The 24815-nt window shown below is 38.0% G+C and overlaps 1 protein-coding gene across 2 annotated transcripts in view; it reads right to left on the bottom strand.

The window, feature by feature from the left end:
* GABRA3 (gamma-aminobutyric acid type A receptor subunit alpha3) overlaps positions 1-24815 on the bottom strand; it is a 234763-nt gene that overhangs the window by 79822 nt on the left and 130126 nt on the right. For both annotated transcript variants that reach the window (XM_064482791.1, XM_010992048.3), the window contains exon 4: positions 10573-10640. In XM_064482791.1, coding sequence (XP_064338861.1) covers positions 10573-10640 — 68 coding nt within the window. The remainder of the gene's footprint in view (positions 1-10572; positions 10641-24815) is intronic.

The raw sequence follows: 24815 nt of genomic DNA, 5'->3' as shown, positions 1-24815 counted from the left end.
CTGGATAAAGAAGAAGTGGCATATTTATACAATGGAATACTACTCAGCCATAAAAACCGACAACATAATGCCATTTGCAGCAACATGGATGCTCCTGGAGAATGTCATTCTAAGTGAAGTAAGCCAGAAAGAGAACAAAAAATACGATATGAGATGGCTCATATGTGGAATCTAAAAAAAACCCCACACAAACAAAGCATAATTACAAAACAGAAACAGACTCATAGACATAGAATAGAAACTTGTGGTTGCCACGGGGGCAGAGGGTGGGAAGGGATAGATGGGATTTCAAAATTGTAGAATAGATAAACAAGATTATACTATATAGCACAGGGAAATATACACAAGATCTTGTGGTAGCTCACAGAGAAAAAAACGTGACAATGAATATATATATGTTCATGTATAACTGAAAAATTGTGCTCTACACTGTAATTTGACACAACATTGTAAAATATTATAAATTAATAAAAATGTTAAAAAATTAGAAAGCAAGATAAAGTAAAGCAGATAAAAACATAGAGGAAAAGAATACATAAAATAAAATATTAGAAACAAAGAATATAACTAATAAATAATAATGTAACTATATGTTATGTATATACAATAGTAATATCTTAAGGATACATAAAAACACAATTTGAAAGTGAAGTGATAGAAATGTATGTATGGGCAAATCCTAATCAAAATAAAGTGGTAGATCTATAGAATACAGACAGAATGGAGTGTAAGACAAATACATTTCTTCAGGATGAAATATTACACTAAAATGGATTATATCAAGTGAAAAAATAATTCTTAATTTTTATGTATGGATAACGTGGACTCAAAACATGTAAGGCAAACAATGAATTACAAGGAGAAAATGTGACAAAGCCTTGGACTCTTAATAAATGAAAGAGCAATCAGACCAACAATTTGTATGATTAAAATATATGAAGAACATAATTGACAAGCATGAACTAAGGAATACACAGACTTATCTACTTAACACTTAGTAAAACATTTTTTACTAAAAATAGATGATCAAATGCTAAGCCGTTAAAGCAAATCTCAAGAAACACAAAAAAGATTTCATATCCTATAGACCATCTTGTTTTAATACAAGGCATTGATTTAGAAATTGACAACAAAGTTTTATATTTGAAAACCCACTACAAAAATTTCAAGACACAAAGAAGAAACCATAAAGGATATTAGAAAATACTTAGACCTGAACAACAGTGAAAATGCTTATATATGAAATCTGGTAGTGAACTCTTCAAGCACTATTTAGAAGAAAATTTATAGCCATAAAGAAACCTTAAATATAGCCTTTTAGAAAAAGGAAAACTAAGCTAATCTACCTCAAGAAACAAGAAGGACCACAGAGTACCCTAAGAGAAGTAAAGAAAATAATGATCCATGCAAAACCAAAAATTAGTGAAACAGAAAACAAAAAAGAAGTAATACAGATGAACAACAACAACAACAAAAACAGGTTGCTTTGACAACACAAACAATATAGAAAACTGACAATAAGCTTAATCAAGAAAAAGAAAGAAAATGGGGAAAACAGTTGGGGTAGGAGTAGAAATATAGATTAAATAAGATTGGCCAAAAAAGTTGATAATTTTTGAAGCTAGGTGATGGATACATGAGGTTTCATTAAACTATTTTCTCTACTTTGGTGTGTGTGTCTATATCATATATATATATATATATAATCACTGCCACCCTGTAGAGAATAGACTGTAGGGAAATGAGAGTAGAGACAGGGAAATCAATTGGATATGCCATAGACAATGGTGGCCTAAACCAGAGTAGTAACAGTTGAGGTGATGAGAAGTGGTTTAATTTGAGAACACCTGTGAACAGAGATACAAAAAAGCATGAATAAAATAATAGTGAAATGAACCAAGAAATGTATTTTAAAAACATCATTATCAAGTTTGATTTTTCCAGGGAATATAAAGATGGCCTAATAACTAGGAAAACCTATTAATGTAATTAGACACATTAACAGATTAAAGGAGAAAAATCATGTAACTATTTTAATAGGGGACAAAAGAGAAGTTGCAAAATTTTGAAATCTATTCATAATTAAATACACACACCCCTTAGGAAATTAGAAATAGAATGTAGAATGGATATCGGTCATATTATGAGTTCTGCCTTCCAAAATTAACAGTCAAAACTCAAATTCTCAGCTTTTCTTGGAGATAGAATCAGACAAAATGACCTACGAACCATCAATCACATACACGCCGCAAGAAACTAATTCAGGAGTGGCAACGTGAGAAAATAGTATCTAAATGGAGTTTCTACTTTTGCTGATGCAGGTAGCGCCGAAAACATTTTATCTTTAAGTGGCACAGATTGGTCATTAAACACATAAAAAGGTGTTCAACCTCAAAGACTATCAGGAAAATGCAAATAATATCAGTTAGTTATAATTTTATACACATCAGAATGGCAAACACAAAGTGTGACAATATGAATCCTTAGCAAAAGTGGAAAACGATGGAGCTCTCACACATTGCCAGCAGGATTACAAATTGGTATAACCCATCACAAGAGTAATTTGGTCCTATCTGAATAAAGTTAAACATGCGGAAATCCTACAAATCAGAAATGTTATCGGCAGGTTCATTTAGGCTGTTTCCAGGGTTTTTTGCTATTGAAAACAATTATTTTTTTTGCCATTAGGTTAAATGCATCAAAAAGAATAGCTTTCAATACAGTTAAAATAAGTTGTAAAATGATAAACAATCTGTGATGCATTTTATATAGTTTGAAAACATGAAAACCACTATTTTCTATTTATTGTGATATTTGCTATTTCATGTGATATATATATCCTTAGGTATAGGTCTAGAGTATACATGGGAATGACTAACATCAGTAAATTTATGGTTATTATTATCTCTGAGGAGGAAGAGAGAAGAATGGGTCAGGATACACAGGGGGCTTTATCTATATGTAAAGAATTTTTTAATATGAAAATAAATATGGCAAAATTTTTAAGATTTAAAAAAGTTGGGTGATGAGTATCCATTTTTTTTATATATTATTCTCTACATAGTCGAAACTATTGGGGAAAACCACATAGTGATCATTTCCTCCATAAGCATCCTGTGAACTTTGGCCAAAAGCAATTTGATTTTGACCTGACGACTCTAGAAATGCAATCAATTCCTTCCTCACAAATTGAGCCTTTGTATACTCTCCAAGGATGATTGCCTCCAAATTGACAAATGAATTTTGTTGTTTTGTGAGGCATTTAAATCAAATCTTCCAAATAATAAGCCTAAGCCTGCCTCCTGGGAAATGTACTTAATACATTTCCTACACTTTGCAGAGATGACACATAGCGCTTGGGGAAGAATTTCTGGCTTGGTGCTAGAACTTGATTCAGCCATGCAGACCCTTTCTGGGAGCCTGCTGTGGTACACTGCACGGTACTGGAGTTGAAGACATTCAAGTTTATTAGTCCTCCCTTTGCTCTTTGCCTTCTCTCCATTATGCTGTATTTTGGAGAATTACAATCCACATGCCACTTTCAGTTGTATTTAGCCCTTGAAATAGTCTTATTAGAGTTGTTTATGTGTCCCGCCTGTCTACTTTACATAAAAATATTCCAGGGAATTCCTGATCATGGACTCCTATGCAAAAACCCACAGACATGGACCCTTTTCTATAATGAATCTGGGAATATGGTATCCTTATGGAATAAGAGGAAACTGGCAATTTAAGAGACTTTCAAAATAGATGAACACTCCCCTCCATCCTGTGCCTGAAACCATCAGTAAGTGAGGGCTTGGTGTGGACACAGCCACTTTTTCCAGTGCAAGGGTGGAAACAGGTAGAATAATTTCAGTCTCACTACCAGAGGAAAGACGTCCCTATGCTACTTTCTTTCTCTTTAATTAACACCATTTTTAAAATCCTGAACAGTCTTTGGGTACTCTGGTAACTTTGTATCATTTTCATAAGCAGTTGTCAGACCAAAATGTATGTCATCTGAATCCATTAACAAGAATTATGATTATAATGTATTTTATGGGTCCTCATGTCCCAAGCCTCCATTCAAAAATTTTATTTATTTATTTATTTATTTACTTACTTACTTATTTATTTATTTATTTATTTATTTATTTATTTATTTATTTAGGTTACGCTTGATGGTTAGTTCTCTTATTATTATATTATCTATTTGCATCATTACCTGGCTGTCCACTATATACCCTAGGAAGTTTCTCTGTTGACAGGTGGCAGGTGGCACATGTTACCTAGCAATTATGTAAGCAAAGTATCCCCGGGAAGAGGGTGAGGTTGACAATACCTAGAATTGGCATTTTAAGTTCCCCAGTTCTCTGACTACTAACATTACTACTCTTTATCCTCTTTATTTTCTCACTAGCTTTATCAGTACTTTCAGATAGATATCTGTTGAATACATAACTCAGAACTCTGGATCCCTGCACCTCTGGCATGCTAAGGACCAGGGCAGAACCTGGGGCCTTAGGATGGGAGCTAGGATGGAAGCTTTGTCAGAAGGTGATTTGGACCAGGAGAAAATCCAAAGTTTTTCTCAGCTGTTACCATTCTTTTTCACCTGGCTTTATTGATGCATGGTTGATGAGTAAAAATTGTATATTTCGGTTGTACAATGTGATTTTTGTACAACATGATGATTTTATATATATACATTATAAAATGGTTACCACAATCATGTTAACACATCCATCACCTCACATAGTCACTGTGTGTATATGGTGAGAATATTTAAGATCTACTCTTTTTTAGAAATATCAGCTGTCGCCTTTCTATTTTTCCTTCCAATCACTAACCATCTGCATATCCTGCTATTCTTAAACCAGGATCCCACTTTCTTTGCACTCTACTTCAAAGGACCTTGGAAGATCAGGGAAATTTTCCACTTGCCAAGAGCCATAGCTCACTGGTAAGGAATGGACAGACCCAATTTGTGAGAGAAGTGGAAGCTGAAACTGAATTTTCACTAAATCTTTGCAGCCTTCTTCTCATTGCCACCTCTACCATCTTTCCATATATTGATGAGAAAATGGTCTAAACTCTCCTAAAAATAGAAAATCACAGAAAGTCATATAACCTCACTTCACTCCAATTGACATTATATTCCTTGTTCTGTTTCTCTCCTAGGAGACCATGGACACTGGATTAGTATTACTGCTGCAGAACTATGTATTGTGTGACCATCAACTCCATTTGCTGCAAATGGTTAGACAACTTTTCATTTGTGATGCCTGTAAAATTCCCATTGTAACCAGTTTCTAACTTATGTCTTACACTCTGCATTAAGTTTCTTTCTTTCCCGCTAGAAACTTCTACCACTCTTTGGCTTTCATCTCTGTCTAATTCTCTATTGTCACAGCTCCTTATTTTCATAGACAGAGAAGCCATCAAAAATAATGCCCAAAGGTTAGAGTCATAAATCGTTGATTTATTAGTCTTGCTACTCAACCATCTCTCCTGAAGAAAGCTACTTTTATTCTTTATCTGCAGGCATTGCTACTAATATTTCATATCATCTGAACAAACACAGAGGACCTATGTCAGATCCTGTGTTAGGTGCTGGAGATACAGAGATGTACTTGACATGATTTCTGCCTCTGAAGAACTTTCATTCAGGTAGAGTAACACAGTCACAATTTTTCCATCAAATTTAATTCATTCTATCTCATTCATTCTTGAATTTAACAAATAGCTGAGAGTCTGCCAAGTGCCAAACGCTGAGTTAGGCATTGGTGGTTCTGAGATGAACAAAATACACATGGCCCTTCATTGAGCTGTCAAACTCAGGATCTATGTCTGTAGGGTTAGTGTTTGACCAAGGAGTGCAATAGCTACAAAGAGTTATGGGTGGTGCTGGTTCAATGCCCAAACTGTCACCACAGTTTCCCCTTTGTGAACCAAATACTGTCTCTATTTCCTTAGAAAAATAATTTGGATTACAATTCCTTGTTTGCCTGGAAGAAAGTCAAGAACAAGCTAGCCTCAATTTTAATCTACTTTTACAAGTAGTCTGTGGTCTCAGGGGAGCCTGCTTTCTTACTTCATTTAGCTGCTGAAGCCATGTGACTATCTGATGCTTCACCCAAAGTCATCCCTGAGCCTGCCACAAATGCCACAGTCGACTAAGTAGTACAGGAAGAAGAAATTTTTAAAATACCAGAAATGTGTTTCCCAGCCAGAGTGATCATAGCTATTCTCCCCTATGACAGGATGGAAGTTCAGCTAAAAATAACCTGAAATGTATTTGACTAAAGGCTTCCCAGCCAGAAAAGAGCCATTCTGTTGCTTTTGCTTAATCAAGAGGGAGAGAAATAAACAAGCAACTGGAAGATGACACTTCAGAAGAGATAAACATCTGGATTGTTTGAAATGTCTCCAGAACTTCTGCACACCCATGTGTGCCTGCTTGGGTGGGGAAGGAGCAGGAGCTGCTTTGGGTAGGGGCTCTGTGTATGTTTCTGTAATATCCCTGAATTTGGGTATCTGTTTGCACACATGTGTCTATGGGGTGCCTGGGATGGCGTGTAGGCTGTTCTTTATTCTGTATATATTTTCTTGTATGCACATATGTTTGTCTGAATGTATTTATGGATGTTGATGTATAAGTGAAAGAGAGAGAGACAGAGAGAGAAAGAGAGAGAGAGAGTGTGTGTGTGTGTGTGTGTGTGTGTGTGTGTGTGTTCAAAGAGTAGCTTCAGTTGCTTTCTTATGAAAATCCTAATCCATCAAGAATTCCCAGCAATACAAAAAGAGAGATGCACCTCCCTGATGAATTTGGTTATCTCTAATGGCCTATGAGCTCTCTAAATATAGGATTCCCTAAAATCCCTTAATGCTGAGTTGGGCATCTAAGGAGTACCTGTTGAATGGACAACTGGCAACAGTTTTAATGCATGCCTGGATCTGAAGTTGTGGTCAACAGGTTGAGAGGAGGCAATCTAGACATACAGGCTTTCTTAAGAGAGACTCATCTCCTCCATCCCACATATGTCAAACATTCCCCTCACTGAGCTCTCCCTATGTGTCAAGTACTCTATTAAGTGCCAGGGAAGCCATGCACTACTTGGTACTTGCCCTTAAGGTGTTCACAGTGGATCTACTATATATCTGTATTCCTCTCTTTACTCCACACTTAAAAGACAAAGTCCAGGCCTCTACTTTCCACCCACCTAGCCTCACAACCACTCATGACTTACTCTCCTGAGAACTAGACTGTTTCTCCAACTGATTCCTAGAACTTGCCTGATTGAAAGAAGAGCCATATGTAAAATCAACATGCCTAAACCAATTCTCAGCCTCCAGTCCTTTCCCCCTTGTAGTCCATCCTGTGCAGACTGCCAGATCAATCATTTTAAACTAACACTTGTATATTTTTACTGCCCTACTCAATCACTCAATGGCTCTGCATTACCTATAGGACAGACTATCACAACACTACACAACCTTCATAGCAGCACTATATACAATAGCCAAACATGGAAGCAACCTAAATGTCCATTGATAAAAGACTGGATAAAGATATTTATACAATGGAATACTACTCAGTCATAAAAAATAAAATGAAATAATGCAATTTGCAGTAACATGGATGGAACCAGAGATATTCACTCTAAGTGAAGTAAGCCAGAAAGAGAAAGAAAGATAACATATGGTATCACTCATATGTGGAATCTAAGAAAAGAAAAAAGAAAAAATAGGACACTAATGAACTCATCTATAAAACAGAAACAGACTTGCAGACATAGTAAACAATCTTATGGTTACTGGGGTAAAGGGGGGGAAGGGACAAATTTGGGAGTTTGATATTTGCAAATGTTAACCACTATATATAAAAATAGATTAAAAAACAAATTTCTTTGTTTGCTCCTAGTAGGTTTATTATGTTTTGTCTTATGTTTAAGTCTTTAAACCATTTTGAGTTTATTTTTGTGTTTGGTGTGAGGGAATATTCTGACTTCACTGATTTACATGCTGATGTCCAGTTTTCCCAACACCATTTGCTGAAGAAACTGTCTTTATTCCATTGTATATTCTTGCCTCCTTTGTCAAAGATTAATTGACCAAAAGTTTGTGGGTTCATTTCTGGGATCTCTATTCTGTTCCATTGGTCTATATGTCTGTTTTTGTACCAATACCATGTTGTTTTGATTACTGTAGCTCTGTAGTATTATCTGAAGTCTGGAGGGTTATTCCACCAGCACAGACATCTCAGCAATGTTCTCCTATGGCAGTCTACCCAAGCAGTAGAAATAAAAGTAAAAACAAACAAATGGGACCTAATTAAACTTTAAGCTTTTGCACAGTAAAGGAAATCATAAGCAAAACAAAATGGCAACCTATGGAATGGGAGAAAATTTTTGCAAAAGATGAAACTGACAAGGGCTAGATTTCCAGAATATATAAACAGCTCATATGACTTAATAAGAAAAAAACAAACAACCCAATCCAAAAATGGGCAGAAGACCTAAACAAGCAATTCTCCAGTGAAGACATATGAATAACCAATAGGCACATGAAAAAATGCTCAATATTACCAATTATCAGAGAAATGCAAATCAAAACTACAATGAGGTATCACCTGACACCAGTCAGAATGGCCATCATTCAAAAGCCCACAAACAATAAATGCTGGAGAGGGTGTGGAGAAAAGGGAACCCTTACTACACTGTTAGTGGGAATGCAGTTTGGTGCAGCCATTGTGGAAAACAATATGGAGATTCCTCAAAAGATTAGGAATAGATTTACCATATGACCCAGCAATCCCACTCCTGGGCATATATCCAGAGGGAACCCTACTTCAAAAAGACACCTGCACCCCAATGTTCATAGCAGCACTGTTTACAATAGCCAAGACATGGAAACAGCCTAAATGTCCATAGACAGATGACTGGATAAGGAAGTGGTGGTATATTTATACAATGGAATACTATTCAGCCATAAAAATGACAACATAATTCCATTTGCAGCAACATGGATGTCCCTGGAGAATGTCATTCTAAGTGAAGTAAGCCAGAAAGAGAAAGAAAAATACCATATGATATCACTCACATGCGGAATTAAAAAAAAAAAAAAGACAAATGAACTTATACATAAAACAGAAACAGACTCACAGTCATAGAATACAGACTTGTGTTTGCCAGGAGGAAGAGGGGTGGGAGGGGATAAATTGGGAGTTCAGGATTTGCAGATGCTGACTGGAATAAATAAAAGAGATAAACAAGTTTATACTGTATAGCACAAGGAACTATATTCAATATGTTGTGGTAGCTTATGGTAAAAAAGAAGATGAAAATAAATATATGCATATTCATGTATGACTAAAGAATTATGCTGCACACCAGAAATTGACACAACATTGTAAACTGACTATACCTCTCTCTCTCTCTCTCTCTCTCTATATATATATATATATATATGAAAAAAAACAAAAACAAAAAACAAATTTCTTCCATATAGCACAGGGAACTATAGTCAATATTTTGTAATAACATTTAATGAAAATGAATATATATATATATATATATATACACATATAACAAATAACACTACACAATCATATGTATTTACCCAACAAGTGTAAAGAAGCTTTGTCCTCTGCTACGTAGTAGTCCATTGAAGATAAAGACACAGAAAAAGTCTAAGTAGTGAGAATGGACATTTTATATTTTTGGACGTATTTTTTTCTGATTTTAAGATTTTAATTTTCAACACAAAGTCACTCATTCAACAAAACTTTATTGAGAATCTAATAACTGTCAAGCATGCTGAGCAGATATAGTGTCTTTATTTTCCTTCATGATAATTTTCAGTCAAATATCTGATATTTGGTATCTGAAGTAAGTCCATTAGGACAGGGTCTCCTGCCTCAACTCTCCATAGATTCTTTGCCTTGGCAGCAAGGGAGAACAGTAGGAGAAGGTGAAGTGTTTGCAGATGGCTCATGAGTCATCCCCTGCCTAGCTCTGCTGTGCCCTGCCCTATGCCTTAAATCTGCTCTGTAGCTCTCCTCCTCCTTACATTTTTAGAAGGACCAGTTTCTAGAAGTAGGTTTGACTCTTCCTTTCAACACTTTGCATTACCTGGGTCTGTCCACTTCCCTGGTGAATAGAGCCTGTTTACAAAGAATGGACTTCTTGGATGACACTACCAGTAGCTAGACTGAAAGTTCCCACCACAGTGCACTCCTCACATGACCTGTCTGGGCTAATATGTATGTGGTGCCAGCAAAATGTGAATCAAGAGGTCAGAGAAAGTTTAATTGGGGATAGGGAGCCAAGCTGAATTTCAAAAGATATGTTGCAGAAAGAAGGGAAGGGTACTCCTGATGGGGGATATATGCTTGATAAGTGAACAGGTTGGGAGAGCAGGGCAAAAGATGGATTTGGCTAAGTGTAGGGTGGTGAGGGTAGGGAATTCATGAGATAAGACTTCTCCTTAGAACATAGCTCCAAAGCCCTGCCAGAGGAAAACCCCAATTTATTTTCTTTGATCTATTGCATCATTTTTCACTTTTACCTTTGCAGAAATTATACTTACCATGTCAGTGTCTGACACGGGGCCAAAACTGGTCACATAGATGTCAGTCTTCACTTCAGTCACTGCATCTGGTCCAAAGAAAGTAGAAAAGCAGATTGTCATGAAAGTCTGTTGCCTTAGCTCAGAGAGAGTCCCGTGCAGTACTCCAAATGATGGCCAACTTGTTGCTTCCAAGAAAGTACACTTGGTACAATCATAGGAAAGCCCCTTTAAAAATTCTCATTTGTACTATTTCTTCACAGAGAATATGCTAGGTATAGGTATAAAGCCCATCCCTTCAGGCATCATTGAAGATGATAGCAGACTCTCCAAACTCCAAAGCTTACGGAGAGTCCTTAGAGGTCTCTGACATTCACTCATGCTGGGCTCTCACATCAGGATTATCCTTACCTGTGGCAGGTTACAAATGTTCCAATACCCAACTCTTTTCCCCTTCCAGGAACATAGGATGATGGTACTTCCACTCCCCTGCCCACTTAAAGTGGGGAGGCACCATATGACTGGTTTTGGTTGCAGAAGGAAATATGTGTCACTCTCTGGCTGGAACAATTAATGTCCAATACAAGACTCTCTCTGCCATGGTCACCATGGAAACATATGTTGATATGGAGCTAATTTAAGATTGAAACAGCCTGGAATGATGAGCCAACATATGGAGATCAACTGCCCTGGAGAGTTGCCTGGATCTACAACAGACTTTGCATCAATGAGAAATAAACTTTTTTGGGGTTAAGTGACTGAGATTTGGAGATGAGTGATATTACCTAATACACTCACTTTGCATTTTTTTCTATAACAGTCTGTTTACCTTTCTGCCTTCCCACATGACCCAAGCGCTCCTGAAGGGCAGTATCCCTGTTTTGTTATCTCTATATCCTCAGTACATAGAAAAGGAGCCTGATACTCAGATGGTGCTCACTGAACAGATTTGGTATGAATGGATGAATTTCATCACACCTAGAGTTGCCAAGTTGGAAAGTGATACTCAGAGAAGTGAAGTTATTTGACTGCTAAGTTTCTTTTCTCCTCATTCTGTCAGCCCTGTTTACCTCATTGCAGCCCAGACTAGCCCACCCACTCCAGCATACCTCAAATAGAGCACAGGGCAGACTTCTCCAGGGTAGCAAAGTCCATTCTAGCCTATCAAGCACCCCATCATCACAGTAAATTCAAACAATGCCCACTCCAATCCAGCATACCTGAATCCAGTAGAACATACCAATAGCAAAGCTAATACCAACAAAGCCCACATAGGACTTGATGTATGTATACTATAATGAGGCTGGTTACTGCAGTCTATGGCACTATTTTTTTTTTATTTTAAAAATTTATGTTTTCTTTTTCTAAATTGAAGTACAGTTGATTTACAATGTTATATTAGTTTCAAGTATAAACTATTGTGATTCAATATTTTTATAGATTATACTCCATTTAAAGTTATGATAAGTTTTGATTTGCATTTTAATTGGGAAAGGTTTTTCTGCTTCTTCATCTTGCTCATACCTCTCTGGCACTGTGGTTTATGGAGTATCAGTTATCCATTGTGGTCCTTAAGGAGTTTATCTATCTAATGCCTATGTAGGAATAAGACTTAGGAAAAAAAGAAAGAGAGAGAAAGAATTTTAAAAGAAGGGAGAAAAAAAGGTTTGAAAACAGTGTATAATGAATAATTGAAGAGTGAGTTGAAGCAGAGTATCAATCGGGTTGAGATGTCCTTTTAAAACCTTTTAAAAAAAAGGGGGGGAAGATGAAAAGATGTATTTGCAACCTGTGTCTAATCAATAACAGGACATCAAAACCCAAGAGAAATAGAAATGAATTAAGAAGTAAAAATTAAGAGGGTAGTAGAAAATAGAACAGGTAAAAACAGATTAAAAAAAAAAGGGTGGGGGGGTTGTCAGGTGTTCTCCTGGAGTCTCTGTGCTTTTAATGTGAAGTCTTTCTGTCTTCGTCCTGTTTTGGAAGCTCGGCTTCTTGTTTCCAGAGGCCCTCCGTTGGCACCCTCTTCTGTGCTGCTCCCAATACCTGTCGGCAAGCAGATCACACCTCCTCCTAACACTGGGTCAGGTGCAGCTCTCCTCTGCTGTGGGCGGGCGGGTCACTGCCCCTCCCGATGCCACAGTCAAAACTAAAATGAGGTATCACCTCACACCAGTCAGAATGGCCATCATTCAAAAATCCAGAAATGACAAATGCTGGAGAGGCTGTGGAGAAAGGGGAACCCTTCTACACTGCTGGTGGGAATGCAGTTTGGTGCAGCCACTATGGAAAACAGTGTGGAGATTCCTCAAAAGACTAGGAATAGACTTACCATATGACCCAGGAATACCACTCCTGGGCTTGTATCCAGAAGGAACCCTACTTCAGGATGACACCTGCACCCCAATGTTCATAGCAGCACTATTTACAATAGCCAAAACATGGAAACAGCCTAAATGTCCATCGAAAGGTGACTGGATAAAGAAGAGGTGGTATATTTATACAATGGAATACTACTTAGCCATAAAAACCGACAACATAATGCCATTTGCAGCAACATGGATGCTCCTGGAGAATGTCATTCTAAGTGAAGTAAGCCAGAAAGAGAAAGAAAAATACCATATGAGATCGCTCATATGTGGAATCTAAAAAACAAAAACAAAAACAAACAAACAAACAAACAAACAAAAACAAAGTGTAAATACAGGACAGAAATAGACTCATAGACAGAGAATACAGACTTGTGGTTGCCAGGGGGGTGGAGGGTGGGAAGAGATAGACTGGGATTTCAAAATTGTAGAATAGACAAACAAGATTATACTGTATAGCACAGGGAAATATACACAAAATGTTATGATAACTCACAGAGAAAAAAGTGTGACAATGAGTGTGTGTATGTCCATGAATGACTGAAAAATTGTGCTGAACACTGGAATTTGACACAACATTGTAAAATGATTATAAATCAATAAAAAATGTTAAAAAAAAAGTTATGATAAGACACTGGTTATACTTCCTGTGCTGTACATTACATGATTCCTTTTTTTCTTATAGAGAGGTAGGGAACACAGCTACTCCATTTATAGCATATTCACTATATTCATCCTGTCCTGGGTCCTGGCCCAGATGTAATTTATATCTTGTTGGCCTCCCATTTTCCAGAGCCATCCCTTCGGCTTAATATAGTGCTCCCCTTCACAGGCACAAATTATACTCAAGGCCACTGCACACATCCACAAACATTCCATTTTCAGAAGAAACTATGAATATCATTTAATAATAATCAAAGCTATAGTCAAAATACACAATTTACTTCCAAGCTTAATCAGCAAATGACATGCTGAAACTAGAGTTATGTTTTAAATAGTTGGGCTCTCATCTAGAGCGCAGGCTTCCCTTGGAGCCATTTTCATGCTTCAAGAAGAAGAGACAACACTTCAGAATGCAGAACATGCCCCCTAAAGACTTGTCCTTTCAGATATACTGCCAGATTCACTGGCTGGAGAAATACTGCCCTACCTCAGAGTACATAAAACAAAATTAATTAATTAATGGGGGAGACCACAATTACATTTGATTCCAATATTCCAGGCAGGACATAGTTAGACATAGGACAACTTTCTAAAGCAATTTAACTGTAAACTTGTAAGATAGTTATGTAGAATAAAAACAGGGGGCTCAGACTACAAGAGAAAAAGGAGAAGAGAGATAATGGTGATAAAGTCAATTGGCAGAAGACCGCTCTAGTTGCAAGAGAAGAATGAAGCCACTGTAGGTAGAAAGTAAAGTGGCTATAATAAAAAGTATTGGGCTGAGATGGGAAGGCTTGATTTCTGGATCTCTGCCCCTGACTTGCTGAGTGCCTTGAACAAGACTTTTTTTTCCCTCTTGGTCACTCTCTTGTACAGTGAGGGCTTGGTACCAAACAAATTCTGAATTTTCTCTCTGCTCTAACTAGGAACTCTGACTGTAGGGCCAAGCAAAAAGCATCTGACTAAAGGTGCCCAATGGTAACAAGAGGCAAGTTTTCTGTGCTGTCTGAAGAAGATAGGAGGTTTGTATGATCAGGCCACTCAAGATGGCTGTTCTCTTGTACATCCCCTGCTCAATCAGTCCCTGCCTCACCTACACCGTAATCACATGACTGACCTTCCCTCTTAACCATAGAGCCTAATCAGTAAATGCCTATATACTTGCCTCTGTCCCCAGCTAGGGATCATTCTAACTTTTATATCAAAACATCATTACTATGATAGTTTATCAAAGGGGTGGTGAGAGGTAAGCCCTTCTGTTGGTTTCCCTGGCAACCGATGAGCCAACCTGAAGTCAATTTCCCCTATAATCCCCCCACCTCCACTCCCAAGTGAAGACTTTCACCATGTCCTGCTTGTCTCTGCCACACATGGTAGGGTGTTGCTCCAGGACCTTGCTTCAGACATGTAAGATCCCCTTATCCATAAAACCATTGGTGTCTCTGTCACTAACTCTGGTCTCTTTGTTCTGTCTCCAGACTAGGCAAGCACAGGGCTTGCAGCCAAAAAAGGTTTAATGCAAATCTCTCTCAACTGTTCAGTCTCATTTAAAAGACACCCATTGATTGCTAAGAAGGAAACAATGTGGGGGAGGATGCTTTCCCAAGGAACTAGGGCTCAGCCAAGCTTCATAACTTTCTCTGTGTATGCACAGGGAGAGTTGGGAAGTTTGGTCTAATACACTGGATACCAAATCCCATCTTTCTCCATTTCTGTCCCATTTGGAAAGAATCTGGTGTATAAGAGAATTAGGGGAAGTGGTATGAAATGAAAGGGAGATACAGTAAAGAAGGGGGAAAGAAGGAAAGAAGGAAAGAAAGGAAAGGAAGGAAGGAAGGAAGGAAGGAAGGAAGGAAGGAAGGAAGGAAGGAAGGAAGGAAGGAAGGGGAGAGGTAATTAGAAAATGATTGGAGGGAAAATCAGGAAAGAAAGGATGAACAGGAAGAAGACAATGAGAACAGACAAAAAGGAAGGGAGTGAGAAGAGGAAATTAAACAGAAAACTGGAGGCCAAGAGACAGCAAGAGCTGACAGCAATAGAGGAAGACAAAGCAAGAGAAAAATGCTAAGAGAAAAAGAGAGGTAGTGTTCTTTTCACTAGAGGAGTCAGAAATCTCTAATGCAGTAGGATGTGGAGACAGGAATTGTTGCTTGTATTATGGAAGCACAAGTGAGGGAGGGACCTGAATTTACGTTCCCATCCTTAGATCGCTGATCCTCTGGTCTAAGGCCAGGCAAACACAGGGATATTTGACATTCCCTCAGTGTTCCACACAGGGACCACAAAGACCCAATGAATAAATCCCATTTTTTGACTAGGAAATCCAGCTACCTTGGAGCAGGGTATGTGACAACACATAGAGAAGTACCCTGCAGAGATACTGTACAGTGATTAAAAGCATAACTAACTGGGTTTGAATATAGGTTCTGCCATTTACTTTTTGTGTGCCTTTTGTCATTTAACTCCTCTGTGCCTGGAAAATTGGGATAATGATAGCACGTACCTCAGAATTGCTCCAAGGATTTAAGGAGACAGTATTTAGACCACTAGTTAGAACAAATCCAGTGTTCATTATATGTTAGCTGCTACTGCTGCTGCTGCTGCTTAATATTATTCCAGAGGCAAGACCATATGAGCCACCCATCAGGCCAAGTGGACAGAACTCACCCAGAAATCTAAGGTCCTGAGTCTTGGACAAAGAAGAGAATATCAGCCCACTACTTCAGCTCCTTTGTGTGAAGGAATGATTAGGAGTTTCCTATTTCATTTAATTAAGTGAAAAGACTGGTGAATTAGACTAAAACTGGTGAGTGCTACAATTCATGGTCTAGCCTCTGTTCACAGCCTTCTCAGTGGAGACAAATGTGAAAAATGAATTAGTAGGTCGAGAAGAGTGGGTTTTTTCTTTTTTTAAAACAAACGTTTTCAGATGCCCCTTGGCTTGCTCTTTATTTACTTTGGGGATCCAATTTCCTTCCAGAGTTACCCTCTGAAAGCAAAGGTGAATAGAATTAGCTTTTACTTTTGCCAATTTACTGTGGTATTGAAAGTGCTTGCAATCTCCTGTATTTACATGAACACACATGCCCTTAGCCCTGGGTGGGATTCACCTTGGTGGGGAACTTATCAACCAGTTCCTAATGTCATTCCAGCTTGTTTTTGTTCTGAAAGAGTGAAGTTAAGCCAATCAGCAAGTGATCAGTTTATATTGACTATGTTGCTCATCACAAACTGTATTTTGTAGTTTGAGTTCAAACAGATCCCCGAGAAACCACGAGTTTTCTCCATTGAGGAGAAGCCAGAGTAGAGCAACCCTAGCCACTCCATCCCAGAACACACATAAGCATTGTTTTAGCATTGTCCTTTGGACCCACAATACAAAGTCTGCTTATCAGTCTTTGAGATTTAAAGACCTTCAGAGATTGAAAGAAAGTGATCATGGTACCCCTAAGTCTGCCCATCTTGTTCCTTTCCAGACTAAATATCCTGACTCCATTTGTGTCTCCCTCTTTTGATATGGTTTTAAGCACACTCACTATCCCTCATTTACTTTCCTCTGGCTGAGGTCTGATTTTTTGCTGGCATCCTGAAATATGTTTTGTGATTAAACTCTGTCACAATTGCACTGGAGACAGGATCATAAAATGAATGATATGAACAAAAGCCAACCATCCCTCTTTATTTCATTAGAGGCCATGATGAACTCTTCAATCCTTCCCAATGACAGTCTTCCTAACAATAGTGAGGCTTTAAGGACTGGGACTTTGGCTAAAAGAACAAAGCCCTAATTTTCTGTTTTCTTACTTCCATATCACTGGGGATTTGGGAGAATAAGTGCTTATTCTTATGCACACTTATCATCTTGAAGAGAGACTAGGCTACTAGAAATGAGCTCCCATGTGACTAGTGGCTCTGCTAGTGATGTGGCTTTAGGGAGTGGGCTACAGTGACTTATGGACAGGCACTTGAATATCTGAAATCTGGAGTGCTCTGTTCTCCTATTAATGGCCTTTTCATTTCTCTATGACAATCCCTGGGGACTGAGATATTGCAAGTACTCAGTGATTCCCCCCACTACTAGCATTAATCACAGATAAGGTCTCCAGAGGAATCACAAACAAGTGGTTTAGGAAAGAAATTATAAAAGTCTGTGTTAGCAGTCCTAAACTCTAATCTAAGTTCTGCAATTGGCTCATACCCCCTTTTGCAAGCTGTTTGGGCTAAGCTCATAACTTTTTTCTCTTTTAAATTTTTCTTTTTTTTTTCTTTAATTTTTAGGACCTAGTGGTTAAAAGCTCATAACTTTTGACATTTGGTAGGCTAGAGGTCTAGCACTGTGTTATGCTGCTCCATCCAGTGTCTGGTACCTGGAATGTACAGCAAATCTTTAATAGCTAGCATCACACAACATACATTTATAACAAAACACCAGTAAGAAATACCACAAGATTTAAAAGAGACCATAATCACCCCAACTTAACCACCATGGGTTCTCATTAATTCCACTGTTGTTCAAATCTTGACCCTCACAAGGGTATTATAGAACAAAGTTCACTGCCCGTTTCATAAAATTCTCAGAAACTTCATTCTTAATGAGACCCCCAAATCCATCTTTCAGTCCCAAGCCAGATACAGTTGTAGGCAGTAGACATCATTCAGATCACTCCACTCCATTCACTGGTTTCACAAAAATACTGATTCTTGTGCCATCATCCTCAGCCTTTCATCTTCCTCATCATTATCTCATTCCTTAATCTAGTATTTAATATTTAAATTGTAAAGTATCAGCACATATTTTAAGTGTCAATTCAAATGGTCCCATTTATCTTTCACTCATTCTAGATGTTTCCTGCCTCCAAACTTTCCTTTTCCTGTACACCTATTATCCGTTAACTAACCCAATACTTATGCAGAATGTAGTGGAAAAAGCATTGAATCTAATTTCAGAAGATCTTGGTACAAGCTCAAGTAGTGCTATTGACAAGCTCTATGATCTTGAATGAGACTTTTATCTCCCTGAGCCTAGGTTTCCTTAACTAGAATATGAAGAGTTTCAGCACAGAGATCTCTAAAGTCCATTTCAGAAAAATAGTCTCTGATTCTTTGGTTTTCTGGTTTCTAAGCCCAAGGTAGATCAGAGACACAGAATTAGAACTGAAGAGATAGGACCAGTGGCAAAAACAAGAAATAAGCACTAATGTAGTAAAGAAGGGGGTAGAGAAAAGTAATAATATCCAGGATTTGGCCCATGGGAAGAAAATACTCAAATGGTATTTTGACTTTTCTCAAGAAAGGTTGCTGTACTCAGTGCTCCTAGTCACATTAATATAGGTCTATAGACACACCTTCCTAGAATATCTTTTCCCTCAGACCTTTTAAGTGGCATACCTTCCTTGTGATGGAGACCAAAGGAAATATTTGGATTTGTAGCTCCAGAGGAAAAAAGGGCAGATGTGTGGACCTAGACACCTACATAGGAAGAAATTTAAGTAACAAGTAAGGGAGAAATAAAACCATCATAGCTGCCTCTTCAGTGGTTCATAGTCTTTCACTGAAAATGGAGGCCACCCCAAGACCTAGTAGGATTTCTCTAAGGCAACGTCATAACAAAATTAGAGAGGAAAGTAGAAGCAGATCCCAAATAATGACCAGGAAATAAGTTCTAGGCTTACTACACAATGTGTTCCCCACTCTAGAGGCACATCCTTGAGCCAGAACAAGCTGAAAGCCAGAGAAAAAGCAATAGAATCTTTAAAACAGCTGAAAAAATTTTTTAAATGTTACAAGGATGATCTGGTATTTTTCCAGGGCCTATTGATTTTTAGCTTAAGCATAAAATTTAATGAGTGGAAAAACCATTGTTACAGGAATCTGGAGACTTGGGTTAATCCTGATCCTACCTTAAGTTAACTATACCCTAATTTTTTTTCTAAAAAAAAATTGTAACTTAGACATTTTAAACATTTTAAGCGTATCTGTTTTATTTCATTTTATTTTTTAATGGTGATACCGGGGATTTGAGATAGGAGGGAAGGGGGCAGGGCACAATCACTGAAGAAATGACACAGTAGTTGAGGACAGGACAAACTGGTTAAAACCAACATGGTGGAATATTAGACTTCCAGTAGACTTTGAACCTCATGGCACACCCACAGGCACCATGACAGTTCCTAGGTTGACCATAAAAGGTCAAAAAGTAGGTGGTGGGGGTGTTTCCTGGAAATCCTTGCCCTTTCCCCAAAATAGTTGGAATAATCCTCCTACTCAATAGCATATGCAATTATTAGCCCATAAAACCTAACAACTCCGCACCTCGTGGTCACTCTCTCTCACCTTCTGAGATGGCCTGCATTCTGTCTATGGAGTGTGTATCTACTTTTACTTAAAACTAAACACCCCCACACCTCTCAATCTCTCTCCTTCTCACCTTTCTGAGATGGCCCATATTCTGCCCATGGAGTATGTATCTCCTAAGCCATTTTCCCTTCTGAATGAGACAGACTCCACTCTGCCTATGGAGTGTGTATCTCTCTAAATAAACTTGCTCTCACCTAAAAAAAAAAAAAAAAAAAAAAAGACTGAGCAGTAATTTTAGCATCTTAGGCTCAACTTTCTGCCAAGTGAACGTACTTCTCACTCCTGAAGCCAATGATCTACATCCCAATTTATAGTCCAGGGTCTTTCTACCTCGCTGATAAGTGGCTCCATGTTTAATATGCAGGCAACTCCACTTCTACTAACACTTCTGGGATCTCACCTCCTGTAGAAACTCCACAGTGAACTGTCCTTGACCAAACTGGACCTCAATGCACTTGCCATCTTGTACATAAGAAGAAAAATGATGATTGGAAGACAGTCTTCCCAATAGATCTTCACCAAGAGAAGTATGCTAATAACAATCTGTGTCACACTCCAGCTATTTTCTAGCCTTGATGAGTTCCATGTTTTTTAAAAATGCCTCCTCTTGATACAAGGTATATTTGAATAGTTTCCTGTTTGTCATTTCAAACTCAAAATCCCTTGAATACCTGATTTAAGTTATTTTTAACTACTTATGCTAGCATCTTTTCTGAGCCAACCAGAGGAAATACATATTTGCTAGTCCTGAGGTGGAATTTCTGAGCCACATCTTATCTGTCACAGGTTCTGCATGATATTGAAAGGATATCAGTAATTCTGAAGTGAGGGCTTTTCATCCTATTCAATTAAATATACTCAGCAATTCTTGGATTTGGTCAATATTGCTGATGGATGGTTTATTCTTCAGTTTTCTCCACTGACAATCTCCCTGATGTCCTCTCCTAGAATCTGAAGATGATGAGACAGAGATTGTCATGTAGTCATAGAAAATTTTGTATTACTCCTGCATGTTTGCTTAAAGTTTAGCATGAATAAGAGGCATACCAATACATAGCAGAATCACCTAAATATTCAGGTTTATACAAGAGACAGTACTTGGAGTCAGAGAATCTAAAAACTATCAAACAATATATATTATGAAAGAGGAAGCCTATATCTAGGCATTCCACAATGCCATTCTATTGAGTCAAATAATCTCATTTATAACAGTGAGTATGGCTCTCAGGGACTTATGGTGGCTGCAAATCAGAAACATCACCCTACATTATATCACAATCTGTGGCACCTGTGTGGACTGAAAGTTTACTAAAACCTTCCCTAACTCTTAGTATCCCTCGAGCGTTACTGGATTTTAATCTCTGACCTCTTATTCCAGGCGGGTAAGACATCATTCATTTCTGCTTACTCTTATCCTGTCTGTCAAAGTGCTCTTCTACCCCCATGGACAACCAAGCTACCTCATTTCTATCCATACTCTCCTCTGGGTTTTGAGCATATCAGCTGGGTCTTTTGAAGAATCGCAACACTACTATACCTCCCAGTGATACTTCTACTGATTAATTTACATTGGTACACTCTTCCAGACAAAAGATGTCTTTCCATAAAAATAGCAGCTTTCCCCAAAATGACTACCACAAGTGACATTCTGGTAGCTGATCATTCCCTGAGCAAACCAGGTTTCCCACAAGGACCTACATTATGTCTTCTGGAATAGGGGTTAGGATAAGGAGTATGTTGACCAATACTAAACCTTGAGAGGGAACAAGATGACACTTGGTCCTCCTTTAAATAGATATGAATTACCAGCTCAAATTTGAAGTTAGTGCTCAAAGCTGGATGACCATTAACTCCCCTGTGCCCTTCAAGATTACAGCAATCATCAAACTAGTTGCCTTCTGACTCTAGAGCTGACTTACAGGCATTTCTATGCCTCATTCCTTTCCTCTAGATTCTGTTCTTTCTCAAAGATTCATTGGGATAATCCAGAAAACTGGAATATCTTTTAAAGGAGTGGTTAAGTATGCAATGACTTGGCCAGCTCTTATATGTGGTTCAGTGGAATACACCCAGAAAAGCCATCATGGTGCTATGTCTCCCATCTTCATGATGTTCCAAAGACTTTCCAAGCCTTCCACTTAGTGTCCCCAGGGAAACAATGGTCTTATTCAACCTATAGCACAGATTACAGAGAGGTGGTATCTGAACCAGATCAGAACTGTGAAGAGCTTCTATAGGCAAGGCCAAAGGTAACATACAGTATATCTGTGTAGCTTTGCAACAATACCTCAGAAACCTCTCCAGGCTTTATACTCTACCTTTCCTTCTCTTTTCTCACTCAGCAAACCTACTTTTCTCACTCTGATCTTATGATTTCCATACTGTTGCCTGGTAACTGATTTCTTATTCTTGGTATAGTCTGCACCAGCTGGATTGTCTGCTTGGGATCTCACTTCCAATTTCACTCCTGAGTATTTTCTTTCAGATATTTCTTATCTCTACATTTACATTTTCATATCTTTAGATTACATTTCTTATCTTACATCACAAGTTAGTAATTCCCAACCTAGCTGTGACACCAAGAATTCCAGCCTGAGTTTGAGACACTGAGCCCTCACTTTTTCCAAAGAGAAAAACTATGATACAGACACCTAAATAACTAACTCCCGCCCCCTCCTCCACCCACCAAAGGCAAAGAAGTAAATGTTACAAAGATCCTAGTAACAGATATGAGCTTTGGATAAGCAATGGTAAATTCCAATTGAGGGAAACAATAAAAATAACACATTTATAATGTTTAATCTTACAAAAACACTTTCATATATATTATTTCATTTGATTCTCACAATAAATCTGTAAGGTAAGTGTTCATTCATTAAATAAACATTGAGGACATACTGTGAACTAAGTAGTGTTTGTCAATTTAGCAGTGAAACAAAGAGTCAAAAATCCCTACCCTCCTAAAACTTACATTCAAGTGAGGGAAAGCAGATAAAATATAAGTAAATTATGATAATTTAATAGTTGCTATAGGGAAAATAAACCTGGAATTTGATGTGAAAATTTAAATACAATTAATCAGCAAAAAGGCCCCACTGAGCAAGTGGCATCTGAGCAAGAGGAGGATTATGTAATAAATAATTCAGGTGATAGATAATGGTGGCTCACATCAAGCTGGTAGCAATAGAGGTGATGGGAACTGGTCAGATTTTTCAATGTTTTGATGGCAGAATTTGTTACTGGATTAGATTTGCAAGAGCAAATCTACAATGTACGCTAGTTGCCTTCATTTTGTAGCCAAAGATAGGACATGATGGCTTAGAGAGGTCAAGTGACTTTCTTGAGGTCACTCATCTAGAATGAGCTGAAATTTAAAAAACAAGTTGTGAATTCAGGTCTTCTAGCCCATGCTGGAAGACTTCTTGGTGGAAATGGTATTTAGGTCTTAAAGAATTAATAAGATCTTGAATGGTAGAGAGTTATGAGTACATGCTAGACTAAGGACATAACATGAGTAAAGCCACTGCTGGGCTTCCTAACTGCTGATGGTATTTCTACTAGACCAAAATATACAGAGGCCCCTCTGATGGGTGCTGAAGCACTCACAGCAGAGGAACAGAGAGATTAATGACTAAAAGAAAAAAAGAGAGGCAAAAAACGAAACAAGAGACCAAAATACGAAACTCAAATGAAAGACACTAGCACAAAGAGGAGATCAGACAAAAGCAGTGAAAGATCACAATTTTACAGAGATTGAGAGTGGGGCTGCCAGAGCTCTTGAGGAAAGTTGAGCACAATGAATAGGAACTAGTCAAAATCAGGTATTACTGTTGATTTGAAACCTTGCAACCCACAGTTCAAACAGTGAAATGATGAAGTGTCCAAGACATAAAGTAATGAGGGGTCAGGCACAAGAAGTCTGTTTGTAACTCTTGGTAAGTGAGGCAGAATGAGAAGGTGATATCACAAAAGAAAAAAAGAGAGAACTATCGGCATAAGAACTTTTTTCCCAACCAAAAAAATATGAATCAGGAGAAAAGAAAATATAGCTAAAAATCAAGGTCTATGGGATCACAAGGAGACCTCATCAATTATTTCCCATTCATGGTTTTCTTATACCTCTTCTATGGGTAAAACTTTGTGCTCAGCATTCCAGGGGGAGAAGAGGACATAGTTTCTGCTGGGGAAGAGGAATAACAAAGGAGAAAGAGTAGAGAACCATGTTATTGTCCACTCTAGCTAGCATTACTTCTCTTAGAAATCATTTCCAAAATATGTTATATTGGATTAAAAAGATGGTAACTTGGATTGGATGACAGATGAGAGATTCTGCCCACTCATTGTGTTGCCTCATGCCTCCTCTTCCAGTGTGAAGGCTTCCAGATTAATAACTATTTGTAGCTAAAACCAAAAGATTGCAGTGAGAGAAAGCAAGATAGGTCTGACAAAAAGCCCACTGAGAAATCCCACCAAAGGTTGAGTTATAAATTAATGCTAACTATGTCTATATAGCCTAATTAGAGGGGCATAAAGGGTAATGCCCTGATACTCCAGAAGTTCTCCTCAGGATCTATCCTAAATACCTCCTGTACTTTTTCCTTCCAGTCATATTTTCAGAGATAGTGGTAACCATCTGGAGATCCTAAATGACCCTCATGACATGGAAACATTGTTCTTGTTATTAAAAAGTAAATTTTAAGTTACTTATATATTGTTGCTACCAGGAAAAAAAAATTTTCATGTGGTAAGTGGGGAAACTGCTGTGGTATAAGACAAGGCACTTGATGTGATGTGATAAATTGGTGCTAAAGTCAGAGAGTGCAAATCTCTGCAGCCCTGACCTTGAGTATATTGCAGCTATCTAGACCCATGCTT

The sequence above is a fragment of the Camelus dromedarius genome, chromosome X (assembly GCF_036321535.1).
Source record: "Camelus dromedarius isolate mCamDro1 chromosome X, mCamDro1.pat, whole genome shotgun sequence".
In the NCBI taxonomy this organism is placed as follows: domain Eukaryota; kingdom Metazoa; phylum Chordata; class Mammalia; order Artiodactyla; family Camelidae; genus Camelus; species Camelus dromedarius.
Note: the sequence above shows the minus strand (reverse complement) of the source record. Positions and strands in the feature narration are given on the sequence as shown.